This window comes from Chrysoperla carnea, chromosome 1 (genome assembly GCF_905475395.1).
Source record: "Chrysoperla carnea chromosome 1, inChrCarn1.1, whole genome shotgun sequence".
Taxonomy (NCBI): domain Eukaryota; kingdom Metazoa; phylum Arthropoda; class Insecta; order Neuroptera; family Chrysopidae; genus Chrysoperla; species Chrysoperla carnea.
The window spans coordinates 57,980,834-58,004,031 of record NC_058337.1 but is presented as its reverse complement, the minus strand read 5'-3'; the positions used below and the strand labels follow the sequence as shown (position 1 = coordinate 58,004,031).

The following is a 23,198-nucleotide window of genomic DNA, read 5'->3' as shown; positions in this document are numbered from 1 at the left end:
TTTGGAAATTAAAATTCCCATTGTTATGTATGTCTATTTTGTTATCGTGTACGTTTTTTTTTTACAAAATGACTATGTAATTTGTACACTGACTGTTATGATAAGGTTCAGGGGTTTCGTTAATTATTATTCATTTATTTATTGGGGAGGCGAGACGACAATTGTTGTTTGTTTAATTTGGCGCGACAACATTTTTTATTAGTTTTTAAGCATATCAACAGGTTAATTATTTGCTATTTTAGAAAACGTAATTTTTGAATTATGGAAATTTCATTTGTGAGAAAAACACTCCGATTACCATATTTGAAACCTACAAATTTTCAAAGCATTTTTCAAACTAATGTTTTTTTAACTCTAAGAGAAAAAAATTATAAAATCAAAAAGTTTGCATACCCTTTTACTGAAAAAAAATTGAAGGTTTATATACCTATATCAAAATGTACGTCTCAAAAAGACGAATCCAATTTTCTTTTTATCTGATCATCGTTGATAAGTATCAAAATGTAGATATGACGACAAACCTAATGTAGTACCTAAACCTAAAAATGTTTTTGAATTTAGTACATATTTCCGGTTGGATCTAAAAGCTCATATATACATTACATGGCTTGTATTATGCCTAACTTCTTTAGGTTTTAATAATCTAGATTCTTGGTGGCAAATTGGTCATATTCAACCTCACATGTATACAGACTCATGGTTAAAAATTTTTTTTTATATCAGTGGCTTTTAGTTCATGAAGATTGATTTAAAACTATTCATGGAAGTTTCGGACGGAAAACAATTTCTGTATATAGTGTCACAAGGTCACAACAATATACAGAGACGTTTGAGTGATACCTCAATGTTACTGTGTTTATGAATGTATTTCATTAATAATAGACACTACACGGAGGTCGCGTGAATATTTGATGTCATATAACTTATTAAAAAATATATTATCAAAAAAGGACAAAATAAAGTAAAATTTATATGAAAATTATGATTATAAACTGTCAACTGGTAGTATATGAAGCATTTTACACTCGATCTCTGTGACACATAAATTAATATGTTTGAGAAAATAACTGTCGAGGGAATTGTGGACCGCCCTACTACTTAATGACTTGGCACTCAGTATCCACTGTAAACTATTTGCCATTTTTATTTTATATTATTTTTATTTAAACTTCGTCAAAGTAAGTTCATCTGTACCGTACGAAATGTATTAGAAGACAGAAAGAGAGGGGGGTCACTATGTATGAAAACGTGATCACTTTATCTAAATAAAATATTAAGAAACCGGCGCCAAAGTTTTTTAGAAAGTATTTACTATGTTGTCACTTTTTTTTTAATATTCTTTGTAGTTCAATGAGATATGAGATATGGAAAATGAAAACTTTTTCGTTTAAATAGTCGGAAAATTTATTGAAATATAGGGTTTTTATGAATTTATAATGCTTTAAAAATCTGTATTAAAATTTTAAATTGCATAGATCAATATTCGTTATTGATATTATTTTATTTCTCAGGACCTTAATCTAATTTGACCCATTCTCAGAAATATTGCCAACCCTTTTTCATACTTTCTATCGAAAAAACATTTCTAATGAAATATGTACTTTTAAAACGTTGAAAATTGCCTTTTTTCTTTAGTGAATTAGATCATTGTGTAATTCAATCTTTTATCCAGTTGCAACTCTTCTTTTATTTTCTTTCGATGGAGATTTCGAAAAATTATTGAAATGAAAAACGAAATTTATATAACAATGGTGACTTCGACTTAAAATAACTCTCCCATACCTAAACTATACGTCAATCAATAATTTCGCATATAAATATCAAAATTAAATTATCATATGCGTCGATGTGTGTGGCCACTGGCCAGTCACCTTACTCATTCACCTACTTCAATTTATTGCTAAGTACCCACTTCGTATTTAAGTAATAATATAATTACACCAATGGAGTAAATAAGTAAAGTAACAGACGCAGATGTATTACTGGTTTCTTCTATGTGTTATGTTGTTTTTTTTTTTACAAATAACAGTTTTTTTTTCATTTCTAGCTTCAATTGAACGTATTTGTTTTTCCATTGAATATAACAAACATAAAAAGTTACTACTTTACATGGTAATGTTTTCATTGTGAATGAAAACATATGTACTGAGATTACTGTGTATCTATGTACCATGGTATTAGTATTGTAGATATGGCACTACACATATACATGTATCACTTGTAACATACTGTTATGTAAGTTAAACCCAAATTGACCATTTTTATTTTTACTCAAAATTAAAAATTTGCTGCTCCTAGGCAGTTTAAAAAATTGTCACTACCAATCCGGGAGCACTCACAGGTTTTCTTACTCCCACTAGTGTACAGCATTTCATACATAAAATTTATTAATAAATTGTCTACAGGAACTGAGACAGGTCTAAGTCCCGAAACTTGTATGCGGCCAACGGGAAGGATAATCAAAAAGATCCATATGATCTTGTTATAGTAACAAAAATTCGATAATTATCGTTCTTTAAGTTTGATATTTACGGAGATCTTAAGATTTAACTAATATTATTGTTCATAAACTCCGATAAATCAAATTGATAATGGGTAAACCCTTATATCAACATCCTCCCTGCTTTACGTATCAACCCGTATTTGAATTATTTGTCTTGTTTACCCAGTTTTGCTTATATAAAACTCTACTGTAAAAAGAACACGATTAATAGAAGCTTATTGCCTTACTATTAGAACTGGTATCATGTGAGTATCGTATCTTCTAATGGTGTAGTAAACAATCGATATACATATAAGCCATATTAAGTCACAGTGAATGAAGACGAACGAATACAACAAATAACATTTAAAAGTAAACTTACTTAAGTTTTTATTTAACTTACTTAATGTAAGTAAACTAACTACTAATTATATATTCTGTATTTGTTTGTTTAATGTCTATTCTATTTGTAGTGTAGCAAGTAAAGTTGTCCATCTATGTTGGTTGGGTGTTTGTAGAGAAATTGACATAATTGGTTATAAAAAAAAAAATTACATTAGACACAAATTAAGTTAATAACAACACAATTGGTTTTTGATTAGCCACGATATTAAACTTTGCAACATAAAATGCTTGTTTAAGATTTAGGCTTTTTGGAAAATACGTGAACAAAAATTTGAATCTACCTATTTAATTAGTTATGAAAATTAGCTTAAAATACGATAAGAAAATCTCTGTAAATTATGGAAACGGTTTGGATTGACTGCCATTGTGGTAATAACAAATTATTATTAAATATATATTAGAGTTTCTCATGGGAAAGTTAAGTCAATACAATTTAATTTTTGGTGCAGCCGTATACAGCCTGATCTTATATGATTGACTGTCCCTCTTTTGTTACAAATACCGTCTTGATGTGTTATTTAAATCTAATATTTTTGTCATGTTTTAAAAAAACATAAAATAATTAAAAGTAAACACTTTTTAAAGGATATATAAATAGGCATCTAATTAATTAATTTGAAATCGTTTCTACAAACCAGCCATACTCTACTGTGGACAAAGTCACATAGATGCCGATCAAATCCACAGGACTTTGACAGTTTTATTGTAATGTTCAATGTTCAATCAGACGATTATAGGAGACATAATTTAATATTATACAGTATTTCAATTTTATTTACCTTTATACAGACAAATATAATTATAGGTGTGTATTTCATCAATAGAATTTTGCATAATTTACATTCACATATGGCTACAACTTCAGTTATTGTGCATTGTCCATAGACAGTGTATTGCAAAAAACAATTTTATTGTAAAATAATATATAGAAAACAATTTTGATTGTTTATTTTATTTCGTTGATTTTGTTTTGTTACCTTTCAGTTGAATTGTAAGTAAGATATGTGGCGCCAATAGTAAAATACCATCCCATCACTTCACTTGAATGATCATATGCCAAACAATGCGAGACATTAGCGGAATCTGGGTCAATCACTCTCTTTACACTTACTTAGTAATCATAGTTTTAATAAATACGTAGTAATGTATGCACGTACTTAAGTCTTGTTTTAATACTTGTTTCATGTTTCAAAACAAAACTGTTTTAATGACAATATTTAATTAATTGTTCAGCATTATTTCTTGTTCGTGATTGAAATGGCGGATTGTTCAATTGGAAAAATTGTTCATTTTTGGAAACAATTTCGCTCGGGTAAGCTCTTTAAGTTTTAGTTAGAGTTTTATAATAAAAATAGTAATTTTTATGTATGTCGGAAAAAATTCATTTCAGAATAGCCGCCGCCATTAGAGAAATTTGAATAATCAGAACTATAACATTGTTCGGAGTCAATAGTAATTACCGCTATGCTACTCGAAAATAGAATCGAATTGCACGTTACTCTAATTTTAAAATTATCGATCACTGATTGTGAGAAAATTTAAAAATAGATTCAGCAATTTACTCCTCAATTAACCAAAAATTTATTTCAATATCATAAACAAATTTTAAATTTGTTTTCTTTTTAATTAGCCCACATGTGTTTAACAATAATGTAAGTAGAATTTTTTTCAACTGAATGAAGATTGTAAAAAATACACTTGGGTACAAATTAATCGGTCCATTAAATTAAACTGGTACATATTTATAATATAATTGTTGCTCGTTGAATTCAATAATCTGTATACGATTTTACGATGATCAAATTAATAATTTTTCAGTTCCGTGACTTTCATTATACCGTCATTTTCATTACACACTTCTGCAAAAACTAACATTTTCCAAAGTTTCAGAAAATTTAACCAATACTATTCAGCAAGTAACACACTGATACCTGTGCGTTAAAGAAGGAGGCTCAAATTCACAAAAAACTGAAAACTGGATATTAAATATTCAAATTGTTTACAGTACAAAAGCTTTAAAAGCAGGGTATCTAGGTTTATTTTCAGATTTTTGCAACAACTTGTCAATTAACGCAGTATGTGCCTGTGTTAATGTTATTATATGTTAGATGCTCTAGATGCATCTCCTTGAAAATAATTTCGCTGGAGCCCAATACCATAGTTTAGTTTTTAGAACCTAATGACCCAACTATTTTGTTAGTAAGTGTACAATTTAATTTTATTATAATATACTTTATTTTATTTATATTCACGATTATTTAATAAATTCCAAATAAGGTACAACACAACTATTTTTAAAAATAAATTTTATAATATTATATTCTTCATCAATAAAAAAAAGCCCACACAATATTTTTGTTTGTAATAATAATATTATTTGTGTAGCCTTCTATCTATCTTTACATTTACGATACGACTTACAAGTTAGTAGTCATTGTGTGAGTTAGTTCATAAAAGTACATTCATTATTGATAGATTAAAGTCATTGAAAAATTTATAATAATACAGTAATAACTAGGAACAGGTGTTTGTACTTATATATCTATTGATTACTTCTTTATGCACTTACGCTAAGCGCAAAGAAGCCGTGAAGATGCTCCTAACTTCTCCCTTGGCGGAAGAAGATAAAATATAATTCAAAATATACAAGGGAGAAATATCTCAACTAAAATGTAAAGTGAACAAAATATCAAATACAAGAAACTAACGACAGAATATCTGGTAACAAAAATATCTTTTTCCAAAACATTTTCACGTCAAGCAATAAACATACCTTATGTTAAAAATATCAGATGGAGAAAATATCTAATATCCAAATATTATAAACCAAAATTCAGTCGAAATCCGATATAACGACGAAAATCAAAAGTTCCGAGTGAATCCATACATGGCAAGAAATTTTTGGTGGATATCACTATGTCAGTATCAGTGTGAATGCCATATTGTATACTGTATTGAGGGAATAATAACATTAGCAATAGTTATGGTGGATGAGCCTAACCTAGTATCTGGTGGGTATCCTATTCAATACTGTAGTAATATTACTTATGCTAACATGGATACCATAGTATATGTGTCTATACCATAGCAGCATTGTAGTAACCGCTATGCATTTCGAACCGTGTATATAAACATATACATGAAAATATCGCTTATAAGAACATCGGTTATAACGACCAACGCAAGTATAAAGCACACTTTTTTCATGTACATATTTTTAGTTAAACAAAACACCATCGTTATACTGTTTTAAACATTATAAACTTTATTTTGCACTTATATTTCGCTTATAGCATCCAATCGTCATAAGAACTAGTCATAATGACCGACATATCGCTAATAACGACATTTGTTGGTCCTTCCAATATCGTTTGTAGCATTGTAACAAAATAAATCAGGTAATAATAGTATAGATTTAAAAAGAACAATTTGCCAGTGCTTAAATTCAATCGTCACAAAAACAATTCATACTTTGTTACAAACATAATAGATCAATGTGTATATTACTTGCCTATACTATACTCAAGATAAAATGAGTTTTTTTTATCCACCTACATCATTTCAATCAAAGATGATGATAAAATGACACTAGCATTAAAATTTTTATTTTGAAAAAGAAATTTACCGACAAGTTTACAACTAAAATATTAAATATTTTTATACAACAACGTATGTTGTGGTCGTAGTTATTTTGTACAGTGCGTTTTCTTATAGAAATTAGAAATCGTCCATATTTAAGGAATATATTCGTTGCGTGTAGAGCCGAATTTAGCGTCGTTAGCAAAAATATTCATAACTTCTATGTCGTTTCTTTGTACCTATTGTTATTGCCCGCATTTTCATATATATAGATATATGAAATTTATCAAAATATTCAGAATATATTCAGTTAAATCCCATGTTCGCAACGCTTAGAAATATTGGTGCTACAAAATTTTGGTATAGGTATTCATAAAACTACCGAACTAGTCTATCTCAGTTTGTCCATTCGTCTATCCATGCCTCAGCATGATAACTCAAAAATGAAAGGATATACCAGAAATTGTAAAAATCGAAACAACCTCCGAAATCGATAAGAGCAAAGCAAATTATAAGCAATGAATACCCTTTAGGTTTTATCGAAAAGTCCATATTTTTTAACTTGCTATTGAATATATTTTGATTTGGTATCATCATTTCAGAGCATCTTTGACTCAGCAAATCTATAGTGGTCTACAAATTTTAATTCGTCCGTTCTGATAGTTTTTTAAAAATTTTTATCGCACCTTGAAAAATGTCATTAGATATAATGTATTTTGCTATACATTTATGCGGACATCCTGTACATATTTGTAGCACATCAAATAAAGATGTTAAAAATGTGATTATATTTTTACAATCGAATCTTGATTTTGATGTCTTTATATAAATATTTTTTTTATTGTAGATATTCTTGTTGTATCCTAATCAAATTCTTGAAGGCATTCTTTCTTTAATGGTTACCATTAAAAAAATTGGCCAATTTTATGTTTATAGAAAAATTTCATAGACATTTAATAGATAAAATTACCGTAAAGATTAGTATCTAATTTCTTTTTTTATAATTCAATTATGATACCTAACAACTCTTACAAAATAAATATCAGAGACGTAAACTGACATACAATAAAGTCAGTATATACAGAGAATTTCGTTTATAATAACATCGAAGTTATACTAAGTTGATAATATCCAAATATTTAATGCAATATAGTCAATTTATAAGCGTAAAATTAATGCTGGAAGTACTTGGTTATTTATTGTGGTATTTGCAAAAAGAATTATTTTGTATCGAGATATTTATTTCTTGGTTATTTATTGTTAACGAAAGTCTGTCTTACAATTTTTCTCCTTGACCGTAATTTAATGAATTGACCTTTACTTATATCACAAAAGTTATAATAAAACTACATTTAACTACTGTCGTTTTTGTCGTATCAGTGGGAGTACTGTGCAAACTGTAGAAGTACTTACCAAATAAGATATGCAACAATATTTTACAATATGCATCAAAATAAAAGCATGTGCAATATTTTCATTGTGAAAGAATTTATGTGTGGAATAGTCATTTACCTTACAAGTGGGATAAGAGCATTTTTAACGTACGCATGGGAGGGAAATTTGTCGAGTATATCATGTATATTGTACAAAATTTGTCCTGCACCTCTAAAATGTGAAAATAAACGATAATTAAAATTTGTCATGAGTTTTTGAGAAAACTAGAACATTGAAAAAGTTCATATAGTAACTAAGCTTAGATTTTGACAGTAATGTGGTAAATAAACTTTTTATCCCACGCAAAATGAGTACGATAAGTAGTTTTTATCTCACGGGCGTACATAAAATAATTTACGAAACCTTCGAAACATTAATAATTCATGCTTGCTCGATTTTCATTTAAAAAATTTGATATTCCGTAAATCAAAACAAATTAATAAAAAAATTTTAAGTAAATAAATTATAATTAAATTATTGTCCCATCAAAAACGTTTTATTTTACATTAAAAGGTGTTTTATCTTTTTCAAAAAAACGTATTTATTACCGCTTAAATCATTATTTTTACTTCCATACTTATGTTCTGACGTGCATTACGGAATCCAGCGTCCAGTAGCCCATAATTTACAGCAGCAGTAGCCCTTTAATTACAACGCCTCCCTCCTATTTAATAAATAATAAAATTTAGTGTCAGAGTGCACTTTTTGAATGATCATATATTATTTATTTCTTTAAAAACTATTATATCCTGGCTTTTACGCGCGGCTTTGCCCCGGTTTTTGTCCTTACATAACTGGCAAAGATCATTAAAAGTAAATAATTTATGGACATCTGTTCAACCAAGGTTATCAGACATATTACAAAAAATTAATTAATTTAGAAACATATAAACTATTGCTTAAAAATGGAAGTAAATAAAGCGAAAATGGGATTAAAACTAACCGTTAAACTAAAAAAATTACTCAATCGTTCTCGATGAATAAAAACTGAAGCTTATTGCATAAAAATAACCACGATCCATTGCCGTGATCTTGCTCGTTCAAATGTCTTTTGTATGTTTGTAGGGCCTAACATGTTAGATATTAGAGGAATATATTCTTCATTTATTAGATAACCGCTTTTCTATTTCGAAAATAGAAAGTTGGAGAATTATTTGGGATTTTATTTTAAAATAAATTAACTGAACATTTAACCAATTTGTTAACATCCTCTGAAAACAGACTGTTCATAGAGGCTGTGTGGCGTTCACAATAGATTTTTTTTTTCAAATGGATTAATAAAAAAAAAAAGATTTATTACTAAAAATTTTGATTGTGAAACGACGATATAGTAAGTATAGTACTTAAAGAAGACAAATATTTTTCTTAATTAATTAACAATAAAAAAAGATGAAAATAGTCATTAATTTCAAACTAAAATTAATTATTACTTAATATTCAAAATTGAATACAAACAACATAAAAACATTATTTACAAAAAAGAAATTAGTAAATAAAATAAAATTTATTGTGTATAAAAACATATTACAGAGAGCTAACTGAGGAACGAATGGAGGGAACGACTCTAACTACATAACTAATGCACCTGTTTACTGTTATAAAAGTTACGTTACGCGCATATAAGTACTTGAAAGAAAAAAAAAAGATGTCGGTAAAAATATTTAACTAAACATACCTTTAGTGATGGTGAGTTTATAAAGTATGTTTGTTAAAAGAAACACTAGCCAGGGCTGTGTTGTATGAGGAGAAAAAGAAACAACATTTTAAATGCATCAGTTGCTCCGCTCTGTTCATGTAAAAAGTTCTTTTATTGTAAGTATAAAATGTTATATAGTCATGTCTTTGTTTAAATTCATTTAATAAAAAGAGCAATAAATAGTATACAAGGTGTTTAAATTGAACATTTATGGCTGTCCACTTTTGTTGAAGTCCTTAAAGAGGGTGATATATGGAAAACAATCTGATTGCTTGAGTGGTCTACGAGATATTTTTATTTTATATACGCTAATATTACATGTGTCATCGGAAGGAGGTCAAATCATTTTGATAATTTTATACCATTCTTGGCCATTAATTTGAGAATTCATTTGGAAATTTTAACCTCAAATAATTTTAGACAGGATTGAAACAAATATCTAGATCGTTGAGCGAACAATTTGCCCTAGTCCATATGTAACAAAAAATTTGACCTCATTGTTTTTTATTTACGTTAAGAGAAACTCTCTAAACCAAAACGCTATGGTCAAAATTTCTGTAAATAATATTAGCGTTATATTTAGATCCTGAAAGATGATATTTTTGCTCTTGAAGATAACAAAATCACTCTGCAAATGTGGAACAATTGTCCAAGTCAATTTACGAACAAATTGCCCACTTCTTTGGGGAGGAAGTACATTTAATAATGGCATGTGTGGCACTCGCTACATATAAACATTTTGTTCTCAAAAAGGCTTACTAAGGTATACATTTAAAATGCGTTATGGATGAACACCCGGTATATAGAACTAACTGGTTGTGAGAAAGACTCGGACGAACTTAACTATCTGTTCACTTGAGTCTTCAAGTATATAAGGAGTAAGAGTAAGTATATAAACCCACTATACATATAATATATTGTAAGAAAAGATGAGGCCACCCGCGTTGTTAGCTATTAAAACTCCTTTTGTTTTATATTTTTTTCAAAATATATTGAAATGCACTTTTAAAACTGATAGATTAACAAAATATTTATATGTTGTTTATTCAACAAAGATTTTGTGCGTAGGATGTGGAACAAACATTAGAACACGAGAAGTTTATGCTATTAGATAGTGTGAAAATTTTTTTCCCTTTGATTTCTTTAGATTCTATTTACAAAGTCAATAACATTAGTTAGTTCTATCGCTAATATGTTCTTTTTGCTTTTGAGAGACGAAAGCTTTACCTTAATAATTTCATTTGAGTACTAAGTATCATATATTTTAGTTTCTTTGATTACAATTCACATTTATTATAAAATTTAAAATAATATTCATACCTGAAGTACATCTTTGCGGGAATTGCATCTACGGCCACTGGCAAATAGAATTAGTAGAAAAGTTCCTTCACTTTTCGTTTATAATGTCTGTTACCTTCTTATGAGAGGTACGGCAGAGCTCTAATTTAGGCATTTTAACTCAATTTTTCCCGTAAATACAATCGAAGTCTATATACAAAAATTCTAATTTTGCTGAGACATCACAGAGAAAGTTATCTTAAAAATTCATGAGAGCCATGTCTTTTATATCTAAAGAGACCAAAAAACGCCATAACTAAATTTTTTTGTCTTTTTGAAATTTATAACGAGCCCTATCTTTTCGAAAAAATTTTTTGGCCTCAACAATCGATACCCAAGCAATGTAACATCTGTATAACTTTCCAAGTTCTTCTGATTCTGAGCAATTCTAAATTAGGCAATAAGTTATTTTAGCGAAGCGAGTACGAGTCTTTAAGAACGATGAAGCTATACGAGACGATAAAAATTCACTCTCTCATTGTAACTCGTTTATAGTTCCTCGAGATTTCAAAGTAAATTAACGCTTACCAACTCTCTTGTAAAACTATTTTATTGCAATATAAAACTTTTCTTAACGAGAGAATCAAACTTATATTGGGTTTTCCAGCTAAGAGATACCATAAGATTCGATTAAAATATTGGAAAATCTTTTTGAATGTTTGTTATTTTTTTATAGAAATCGTATTTTTTTTAAATTTTTATTAAATATTTGTCTAAAAACTTCAAAAATGAAAAGAGGGACGCTTTGAACTATCATAATTAGAAGAAAACAAACAATTGACTAAATTAGTTGTTGAAATATCATGTTTAGACAGTGTTGATTACGCATTAGTTTGTTTTTTTATTTTATGAAAGTAAAAAAGATAAACAAACAAACACATACGTAATATATGTAACGTATAAACTTAAAATATAAACAATAGGTACTTGTATATACGTACTATATTATGTTTCTAAGCTAATTGCGCCCTCTTGGGTAAACAGTGATGTTTACGAAAAAATATATCAAACAAAAGTTTTTTTTTTTATAAGGAACCTTTTTTACGTTTAAACTTTTGTTCTACCCCCAGCGCGCAGCGGTTTATAAAATGGGTCCTCCTCCTGTTGCTCATTTACGAACTCGCTTCACTTTTTATGTCCAGAGCACACTATAAAAATTTCAGTTTGATATCAATTTTCGTTTTTGAGTTATCTTGTTTACAGACGGACAGACGAAAAGACAAACAGAAATGGATTTTATGAACATCTGCACCAAAATTTGTTTGGTAGCATCAATATGTTAAGGCGTTACAAACTTGGGACTAAACTTAATATACCTTGATATATTTCATATATACATGGTATATTTATTAATTATTTGACATAAATTAATAAAATTTTTGAATGTTTGTTATTTTGTGTCTATGGTGCCAAAAATTTTGACAAAAAGCCGTTATTTGATTACAAATGAAATAAATCCGAAAAAAATGATTTACTTCACCAAGCGCATATAATTTTATAAACATTAGACAGCTGATTGAGCGTAATAGTAGCTTAGACATTTCATCATTCGGCTATATTATTTTATAAGTCTATGAGTTTATTTGAATAAAATACAAAATATGTTAAATAGAATTTTTTTTAAACTTGCATTTTGTGTTTTAATGACTATATCCAATCAGATATTTATCAACAAGTACCTCTTTACATTGCATACTGTGTGGCAGGCAGCAGTATATACCTATTACGTATATCAATTTACTCATATCACATACTATAATAATATCTAGCTTATAAAATGCCTTACGGTCCTTTAAATATCTCAATCCATCATTTTCATTATTGTATGATTTAAATTGAAGCAGAAAAAAAAACACCGTTTATTATAAAATAATCGAATCCAACCAACATTGTTGATTTTGAAAATGATTTTAAAAAATGCGTTTTGAAATAATTTTATTTACTAATTTATAAAAACGATAGTAACTGATGTCATATTTTATGAATAATAATTATTATTAACCGAAAGAAATTGCAGAAAATTGCATAAATATTTTATTTATGATGTCATAGTAAATGTTTAAAATCAATAAATTACGATTTTTTTTATTTGCTTACTAGAATTTATTAACCTTTAATGGAGGTGCCATATGAGGTCACAAAATAGAAATGCAAAGGTGAAAATGGTGAAAAGGTGAAATGCTTTTTGTCTAATTTAAAAAAAAAATTATATGACACTTTTGTACGCTGTAACTTTTCCACGCTAAACCGGTTGTAAGGCGTATCAGGGATAACGAAAGTGATAACAATCTTAGAGTTTTTCTGCTTAGTTTTCGATTTGGAAGAAAATAATTGTTTTAAGGATAGTGATAAATAAAAGAGTTCGAAACTTTAAGTTAACTGAAAGTGCCTCTTTTATTCAGCAAACAAAGTAATTTCATTTCATTTTAAAAATCGACGGATATTTAAAAAATCTGTTTCGATACTCTTTCAAATTTTAAATTAAGATTGATTGAATTCTCAGTTAAAACTATTTTCCTGCAAAAATGAGAGAATCAAACTTATATTGGGTTTTCCAGTTGGCTGTAAATCTAGATATCTTCATCTTCCTAAACTTATGAATTTAATTTAAAATGATTCTAGTGCAGAGATAGTCGTGGCTAGTTTTAATGGTGCTACGGCTAAGTTTGATTCTGGCGGTTTTTCAATAACTTATTTGTAATTAAGTTGAAATTTTTATAAAAATCTTACAAATATTTATCAAATTAAAAATTAATGGTGGTTATCCGCTTTCGTTTACCTTGCGCATGCGTCAGCCGAAATTGCGAAAAGTAGTTTCAGTACAGTGCATTTACAAAAATCAGGGATCAAAGAGGCGTGACCCAAAAGTTTGTGACACTTGATTTTTTTATTCATTCATTCAATAGGAGGTTGTTTGGAGACCTTAAATCTGATTTTTTGTATCCCAAAATAAACCCTTTCACCGCCATCCTGAAAAATGACTTTTTTGCGTTTTTGTGTATATTTTGCGTTCTATTCATTAAAATTTGATGATTTCGGTGTCGTTGGACTGCGTTTTATCTTCAGACCGATTTATGTCAAAGTACACGCTACGATTGATAGAAAAAAGTTAGTCGTGTTTAAAATCAAAAAGATTTAATGAGTTTGCAAATAGTCCTAGCTCAAAGTATTAATGAACGTATAAAAATCCACACGTAGATAAGTTTAAGAAATCCAACACAAGTTTAAGAAATACACAATCAGAATTCTAATAGAAAAATTAATGCACCGTGCCCTTAAAAATTTTGTGAACTAATACACCGCAAAATGCGATGTACTCCTGCAATTTATGGTTATCTTTACACGAGTGAAGCGACTATACATAGGAAATACATAACACCATATATAGGTTAATAACATCAATTTTTCGATGACTTTCGAAACAATTATAAAAGTGTTGTTTTTATCCAATTCGTATATATATATATATATATATATTGAGGGGGTTGTTCCACATAATATGTTATATATTATAGTAAAATGACGTCATCGACCATGCTAACTAAACTAGTAACCACTAGTATACTAGCAACTAGCTGTAATAGTATGATGCATGCTCGACGCTCATCTAACATTACGGCGCCAGTATTAAAAACATAGCGTGTATAATAAATTGTAGTATATATGAACCTAATAAAAAAAAAACTTATATTTTATATAAACTAAACAAAGATAAACTTATATATTTTGTATAATAATTGTATATGGTGATCTCACTTATAATTATGACATACAATGTACAATGTAGTGTATGTCTGTTTCATTATATTATTTGTTAGTTTGATGGCTAGACATTCTAATATCGGCGCCATTATTAAAATATATTACCTGTATTACACACATATGTATGTGTATGCTCAATGACTAGGCCATTTTGTTAGGTACCTCTATTACTTACCTCTAATAGTAAATGTGAGAATGTTGGATGCGTCCGATTATTTTACCTTCATGTTATTTAAATAAAAAAAAGAAATTGGCATACATTACCCGAAAATACTAAGTAAGCTACGTCAAGTTAACAGAAAAGAACTTGGTCATTTGGTCTTGGTCTAATTAGTAACTTATTTCATAGAAAAACGAAATAGTTTTAGTGAACACAGTTATGATGCAACATTGACTCAAACACTTTTACTTTTGCAGTTTAGGAACATTTGTTTACTCAAGAGCATATTTTAAAAGCAATTCTTCACACAAAACTTAAGTTAAGAATCTTTTGCTTACACAAAAGCGTATTTTATCGTCGCCCGTGAGTAAAAAAGTATTTTTCTCACTCAATTTGCGTGGGAAAAATAGTTCATTACCGCCCTAGTGTGATAATGAATTCGTTCTCGCACTAGGGCGGTAATGAATTCAGTTACTATTCGCACCGTGCGTGAGTTTTATAGGAGGCGTATCCATGGTAACGATATACTACTTTAGTTATAGAATTGTATGCATGATTGATTGTATGGATTGCATTTATGACTTACATTGAAAATTTAATATTATTGTCTTACAAATTTAAATAGATAATTATGATAATTTACATTTGAAAAATAATATTTGTGCAATTTGATTTCTTATTTTCACAATTTTTAATGCATTAAGTTTAATTAATTTGTGTTTTTCAATAATTTTAATTTGACTTTTATTATAAGATTAACATGTAAAGAACTGCAAATTAGACATAACAGCCTCCTCTATCGCCAAAATTTTCAATGGAAGCCTTGGCATCGATTATATTGCCCCTACCATGACAACGTACACAACGAACAGTAACTTTTTTAGTTCTCTACTTTTCTCAATAAGCAATGACAAATTTTAAATAATAAAAACGTTTATTTTCACATTTTAGAGGCGTAGATAAAGTTTTGTACGATATACGTGTGATAACACATTATTAACGTACATCTGCGAGAGTCAAACTCGTGCTACGCACTCGTTGTGCAAATTTCGCAGGCATACGAACGTAAAAAAATGACACAGGAAGACAATTTTAATAGGGAATCAATTTTAAATGCTTTTACTGTGTGCGTGAAATAACCCTCTGATTTTTAACAATTTTTCAGCCTCTAATTTTTATTCAGCGATTTGTTCTAAATATATTTTAGTATTTAAAAATGTTTTACATGAAAGTAATATGATTCTTTGATAAAATTTCTAAGAGAATTTGTTTTCTTTTAAATTTGTGTAGGTATTACATATACAGTTTATAAATGACATATGTTACAATTAACTACAACAAGAACGTAGGTTACATAGACAAATGTTACTTAATCAGAATCAAACATTTTGTTGATAAAATTATATTTAAGAACTTTTAATTAGGTTTAAAATGTTCCATGATTTAAACAAATCTTTATTTTCAAATCAAAAAGTTTTATTTGGAAACATTCATGTAATTTTGATAACCGGTGTGGTGAGTACGAAGTCTAACATTCTATTCGGGTTAACTGACTAACTTCAAAATCAAAAAATCAAACCAAGCATTGTTATTTTAGGAAAATTTTTTGTATTATCGGTGTAAGTTTGAGTCAATCAGTTTTAGTTTTATTTTGTGATTTTAAGTATTATTCTCACTCTCGCATAAAAATGAAAAACATTAATTATAAAATTTCTGCCATTACAGAAATATAATAACATGAACTGAGTTACGTGAAGTTTAATTTCATTCTGTCAACTAAGCGAGCCATCTTCAATCTTACTTAACCTTAATTGAGGCTCAAAATTTTTTCGAAACTTTTAAGATACACGTCTTAAACAATTCAATAAACACTTATTAATAAAATTGATAAAAAAATACTAAAATTATTTTCTAACAAAAGTTCTAACGGATATCATAAAATATTTATTATTCAAATTAATTATTTATAAGATTGACAATTAATTGTTATAGAATTTTGATTAGTTGATTGCAAACAAGCAGTTGTGAATAAATTTTTGATGGGATGAGATCAGATCAGAAGAAATGATTATGTTATCCATTAAGATTGCTAGTGATTTATTTAATTTATATACGGTGTGGTTTGTGTTTTTTTAAACATATAATATTCGTATCGGAAATAGTTATAAAAAAAAGTAACAGAAAACAACATCTAAGTTTATAATAAATAGTGATAAATATGATGATTTTATAGATAATGTGATTGGTGGCAAAGAACTTGAAATCCGTTCAATTTTATTTTGTCTTGACAATATATCAATTATAAGAAAGTAAATTTATTAATAGGTTGTTAAAAAAAATTTTTGTTGTTGACAAAAATGGAAAGATTGCAAATGAGTTTTATAACAAAACTGTTTTTATTTTTTCATGATAATTTTAAAGTTACAGACAGTTTTAAACTTTTCGAAAGAGAAACGAAAACGCCCGACAAAAAAAATGATTGGCATCGTTGTGACGTAATAATGTTAATTGAATATTAAACACTGTATACAATTACAATTATTAATTAACATTATGACGTTACACGATCTCTCACTAACATTTTTTTTGTCGGTCGTTTTCATGAAAATTATCATGAACAAATAAAAACAGTTTTGTCATAAAACTTATTTATCATTTTTTCATTTTTGTCAAAAAAAATTTTTCTTGAACAACCCAATTCTTAATAGTCTTGGTTCCAAAATTTTATAATCGCATACAAAGTTATTCACCTCTACGTACCTAAAACAAATGTGTTTTGCAAATGCACAAAAAATTGGTTTCCAGTTAGTTTTGTCAGGTTTTAAATTCGGGACAGGGTGAATGAAGAATAGTTTTAAGCAATAAAAACAAGTCCTTCTAGTTAATATTTTTTAATTGGTACTCATTATTGAATCATGGATGAATCGGAGCGTGTCCACGGGCTCTTGCAAACAGATATATCACGCGCTGGTCGATACAGTATTTTTCAAAATTAGTGCTATGTCAATTACACACACTGAGATAATAAATGGGCAAAACATGTAATACTCGATCTCACTCGGTGCTATTTGAAAAACTTATTCTAAGACAAATTCTGAACCACCATCTCCACCGATAAGCCTTATGTTTCCAGAATTATAACATATTCTTATTTCTTGATTTCATCTTATATTTATTTACCTACTTGAGGTTACCTCTTTTGTTGAATATTGATTCAAACACAGGGTATTTACGGAAATTAGCTTTCTTCAACTCGGCTAAGAAAATCATCACTCCATAGAGATTGTATTAAGTAGTGCTGTTATTTTATAAATTCTAAAACAATTTAAGATAGTTTCAATTTTTCAAGAACCACTTATTTGAAATTGACTAGTTCGGAAATGGATTTTCGGATTTACATTGCCACCATTAACTAATTATACAGAGAATTTTTCATGAATTCGATGAGAAAGAAGTTTTTAAACACACACAGATATACATACATACGCACACACATTTACTCAAATTAAAGTAAAATAATAATAATAATAACAAGTTTTATAAAATAAAACATGAATGAATTTCTAAGAATTTAAGAATATAAAATGAAACTGAACTGTGTAATGTTATTTCTGCTTGTTCGTTCGTTCGCTTACCATCCATCCTATCAATATTATTATTATCATCTGTATAAAATCTTTTCTGTTGCTTTGCTTCTGCCTTCGTCTTCTCACTTCAATTAACAACTATCTTTTCTGCATAAATTATAATCTAATATTACAATTCATTTAAATTTAGTCAGAAAAACTTACTTTACCTCGCCTAACCTAACTCGATTTTATTACTGAATTATGAATTTCACCACTAAGTTGTTTTTTAGATCTATGAGAGTAATAGTCATTAACAAAGACACTTTGTATAAATCAGGCATAGGCGAGTTATTTTAAGTCGAAGTCGCCATTGTTATAACTTTATTGTGTGTCATAAACTTAATTCTGTGTCTCTTTATCCAAGTCCGCATTACTCATAGAAAAGGAAGTGAGACGGGTATACCACTTGTATACCTATCTCAGTTTCTCTAATGGTAATATTAATGAGATAGGTAGAAAAAAAATGTTGTCTTTTTGTCTTACTCGTATTTTAGGTTGTCACTGGTTAGGTTTTCACTTTCTTACTCGTATTTTAAGTTAGGAGTCCGGAGGACTTCTGTAAGTCACGTTTACCCATGTAATGACAAATATATCATTACTTTGTTTGTATCGATTGAGGCGGTACTGGACAAAAATCCATTATAAATATATAATACAAAGAAATGCTTAAAATGGATAAAATAAATAAAGATAGGGTTTCCCTATCCAGATTCACTCTATCTTTCGAGCGTTTAAAATAATAACTAATATGAGCAAATTTTTGATACTTCCTTGACAAAAATCGCCTTCCGAGAATAATTTAATTTGACAACAAACTCTGTCTTATCAAGGATTAAATTCTTAAAATAATTTAATGTGACAAAAAATATTAACTTGACAAGAATCACATTCACAGAATAATAACAGGCGTTTTATTAACTATATTACTTTTCGCCACTGTGGTGCTAAGATCTTAACTATGAAACACTATGATTTCGAGATCACAGTCTCTTAAAACTAGCAATTACCATTTTTTGACAGAACTTAATATAATTTTACGAACATTTGTTTTTGTCTTACCTATCGATTTTTGTTTCTAATAATTTATTTATTCCTATCTAAAACAAATCGAAAAACTTTCTTATTAATTTCTTCCAAGTTATTATAACTATGAATTTATTTTAATTTATTTATCTTTTCTCTTTACAGACCCAGAAATGAATTCACGAGTGTGGTGCAAATTAGCATATTGGGAATTAACGCAACGTGTAGGTCGATTGTTCCCTGTTGAAGTACCTGCCGTGAACGTGTTCAGTGCCCAACCACATGGCGATGGATTATGTCTTAGTACCCTTGCACAACATAGTTTTAGTCCCCCAGAATCAGTGAAACGAACTCGCGCCAAAATAGGATTAGGTATGTATCTAAATTATTTTGTTTCTTTTATCAATCTACAAAAATCTCTTTTGGGTTAAATTTTTAGTATTTGCTCCTCAAATAAGACAAATAAAATACATTTTAATGAACTAAATCCTTAAGGTAGTATAAGCACCAAGGCAATTTTAGACTCAGGATTGAAATTATTTGTACCTTATTTGCAAATTTGATGGATTTTGTAATAACTTCATGAATGTAGACGAAATATAAGAATAAAATTTTGATATCTGCCTTGGTTTTTGAAATATCGAAAGCGAAATAATTAAACAAAATTTTCAATTTTCGATGTTTTGAAAATTACTCTAGATATTGAAAAATTGTATTCTTACTTTTCGTCTTATATTGTCAAGTAATGACATCACTTCCGTGCTCATATATCCTCGACACAGTGGATTTTTTTTGTTTTAAATTATAAGATTTCAACTTTAATTTAACCTTATTAAATAAAAAAAATCAAGCTTTTTATCCAAAATCTACCTGGCAAAAAAGATAACATTGACCGAAATTGGAAATCTGAGTACTAATGTAATTTTTTTGTATTTTAGGTGTAACTTTGTCACAAGAAATGGATGGTGTTTGGGTGTATAATCGATCTGACTCGCCAATATTTGTAAATTCTCCTACCTTAGAAGAAATTGAACCACATTCAGTAACAGTGTATCGAGTGGGATCCGGTTACTCATTATGCATTTTTGACTATAGTAAAGCAGCGGCAGGAAATTTTGGATGGAATTTTACCAATTTCACCGATGGTCCAGTTGATCGAAATTCTGTACGAATTAGTTTTGCAAAAGGTTGGGGTCCAAATTATTCACGACCAGAAGTTACTGCATGCCCCTGTTGGTTGGAAGTATTACTTGCACCGTGTAGGTGATAATTCTTTAAGGAAATAAAGGAAACTTTAGTGCAAAAACTTAAAAACTTTTATAAAAAATTCAGTGATGCCTCTTGAGATAATATATTTAGTTTTTTTGAGGGAAATTTAAATAAAAGTGATCGAAAAAGAAAATATTTTTATAAAAAATCGAGAAAGCAATGAATTTTCTCTTTGTTTTTTTTTTTTTTTTTATTATAAAAAAGGGCAGTACACAAGAAATTTATTTTTCTGTTTCCGTCCTCAAATTTTTGTAATTGTGCAGAGTGTTGTTTGCCATTGTATGAAATAAAAAATTCCATGTCGTAAGTACAAACCAAAAATTTCCAAATTTTGGGAAAAAAATGGCACGGTCAACATTGTAAGAAAATGACCTAGTGAATAACAATGATGTAGTTGAAATAAAGTCTGCGAGCTTATGTATATCAATTAATAATGGTCTGACGCACAAAAAGTTGGACCCAAATTTAATTTTTGATCAAAAAGTTTCGTTTAATTATTTTAAATGTATTTTTACAGTTGTCGTCATCTTCACTCCTAATTTATATCGTTAAATTCATTTTTGTTGATATTTTGCATTGAATTGGTAGAGAAATATTAAAAAACATCGTTGTTAAATGACCTTTTTTGATTAAAATTAAACGCGGCTTACACGAAAGTATACATTTAAAAAAATTTTAAATATCGAGAATATATTTTAAGCTCCCACATAACTTCTTACTATCATGTAAATTGTTGACTTAAAAATCTAACAAAAATTAAATTTAGATTTTTCAAAAAGAAAAATTTGTTAAGATAAAAAGAAACTTTTAGGCCAATTATTAAACTTGGACGCAATTTTTTTTAGTTTTATTAATTGAACTTAAAGAAATACGTCAATTTCAATAAACTAGAAAAATGGTAAAAATGTTTCGAAGATAATTTTTGTAAAATAAAAAAAACAAATTTTATTTAAAAATATATCACTCGCCAGGAAAATAAAATTGTTAATTACCATTTTTCAGTTTAAAATTATACGAAAAAATAATAATTTACAAAAAAAAAAGGAATAAATATAACGAAAAAATTTATTCAAAACAAAAAAATTTAATTTAAAAACAAAAAGATGCAAATAAAAGTTGTACTGTTTTATAAAAAAATAGGGACGTTATAACAAATTATTATTATACTTACTATTGTGGTAATATCTGAAGTTAAAGAAATAAATTAAAAAATCGAAAATCATGTAAATTTTAATGAGGTAAATTAATTTTTTGGAGAATGTATTGTACACACGAAGGCTACTCTGCGTGGACAAGTATTGGATATTGGCAACAATCTCGAAAGAAAACGAAGAAGGAGCGAATTAATAATTGGCTGTAAATTAAATCCGTTCTAAGCTTTTAAGTTTTCTTTTGTGGCTTTCTCGTCTAAAATCCAGTGCTTGTACATACCATGCAACAGTATGTTAAACCTAGATGGTTAAATTCCAGGATGATCCTTTTTTTAGTCATTATTAACAATCTAGGTTTAGAATATAAAAATAGTGTGATACCACAACGAAAAACAAATGAAGAAAAATGTAATTAATTAAATATTTTATTATTTATATTAATTTATCTAAATTATTTTTAATTTTTTTGTATTTTTTGTAAAAAAAGGACATATTTTTTGGATCCTTTACTGAGAGATACGTAAAAAATTTATGGAAATTAATTTTTACATCACACAAACATTTACACACTTACATAAAATCTATTTTCTTTTTTCTTGTGCTTATTTTATTAATTGTGGAAAATACAATTAATATTAATAAAAGGAAACTTTATTATCGATCATTATTTTTGTTACTTTTATTATTATCGAATTTGAAAAGTAATTTTGAGTGTCTATTTAAAATTAAAAAATGTTAAGGGAGTCTCAAACGAATAAATGGGACAAATTAAAATCAAAAAGACTTCGTACGTGTGGATTCCTAATTTGTGTCCAACATCTCTATTAATGGAGAAATTCAGTAATAAAGATAAAAATCTAGGAATCACACATTCGAATGCTTAAGATTGATGTAAATTAACTTCTTACAAATTATTTTGTCAGTTTAGCAAGCACAATTTTTTAATAATATTGATGTGAATCGCAAATTTAAGACTGATTTGTTGTATTTTTTTTTTAATTTTAAATGGATTTAAAATAATTAAAATAATGAAAAAAAAAAACCACTTTTAGTCAAGAACATTTTGAACACTTTTAGTCAAGAACAAGAAATTTTTGATGTTGTCCATTCAAAGTGCCTTTTATAATAAAACAAACGACAATTGTTCTGCTTAAAATTAAATATCCTAATAGTTTTTATAAAATTAAGCAATAACTGAATATGAGCAGAATAATTATTAACAATTTATATTAAAAAGAAAACAATTACTTAAGACTCATACCAAAAAATA

General features: G+C 28.0%; 1 protein-coding gene across 1 annotated transcript in view; it reads left to right on the top strand.

The window, feature by feature from the left end:
• The window catches only part of LOC123304397 (mothers against decapentaplegic homolog 6), a 111,786-nt gene extending 90,941 nt beyond the window's left edge, over positions 1–20,845 (top strand). The window contains exons 4-5 of the mRNA XM_044886356.1: positions 19,674–19,880; positions 20,447–20,845. Coding sequence (XP_044742291.1) covers positions 19,674–19,880; positions 20,447–20,775 — 536 coding nt within the window. The 3' untranslated portion in view covers positions 20,776–20,845. The remainder of the gene's footprint in view (positions 1–19,673; positions 19,881–20,446) is intronic.
• The last annotated feature ends 2,353 nt before the right edge of the window (positions 20,846–23,198 follow it).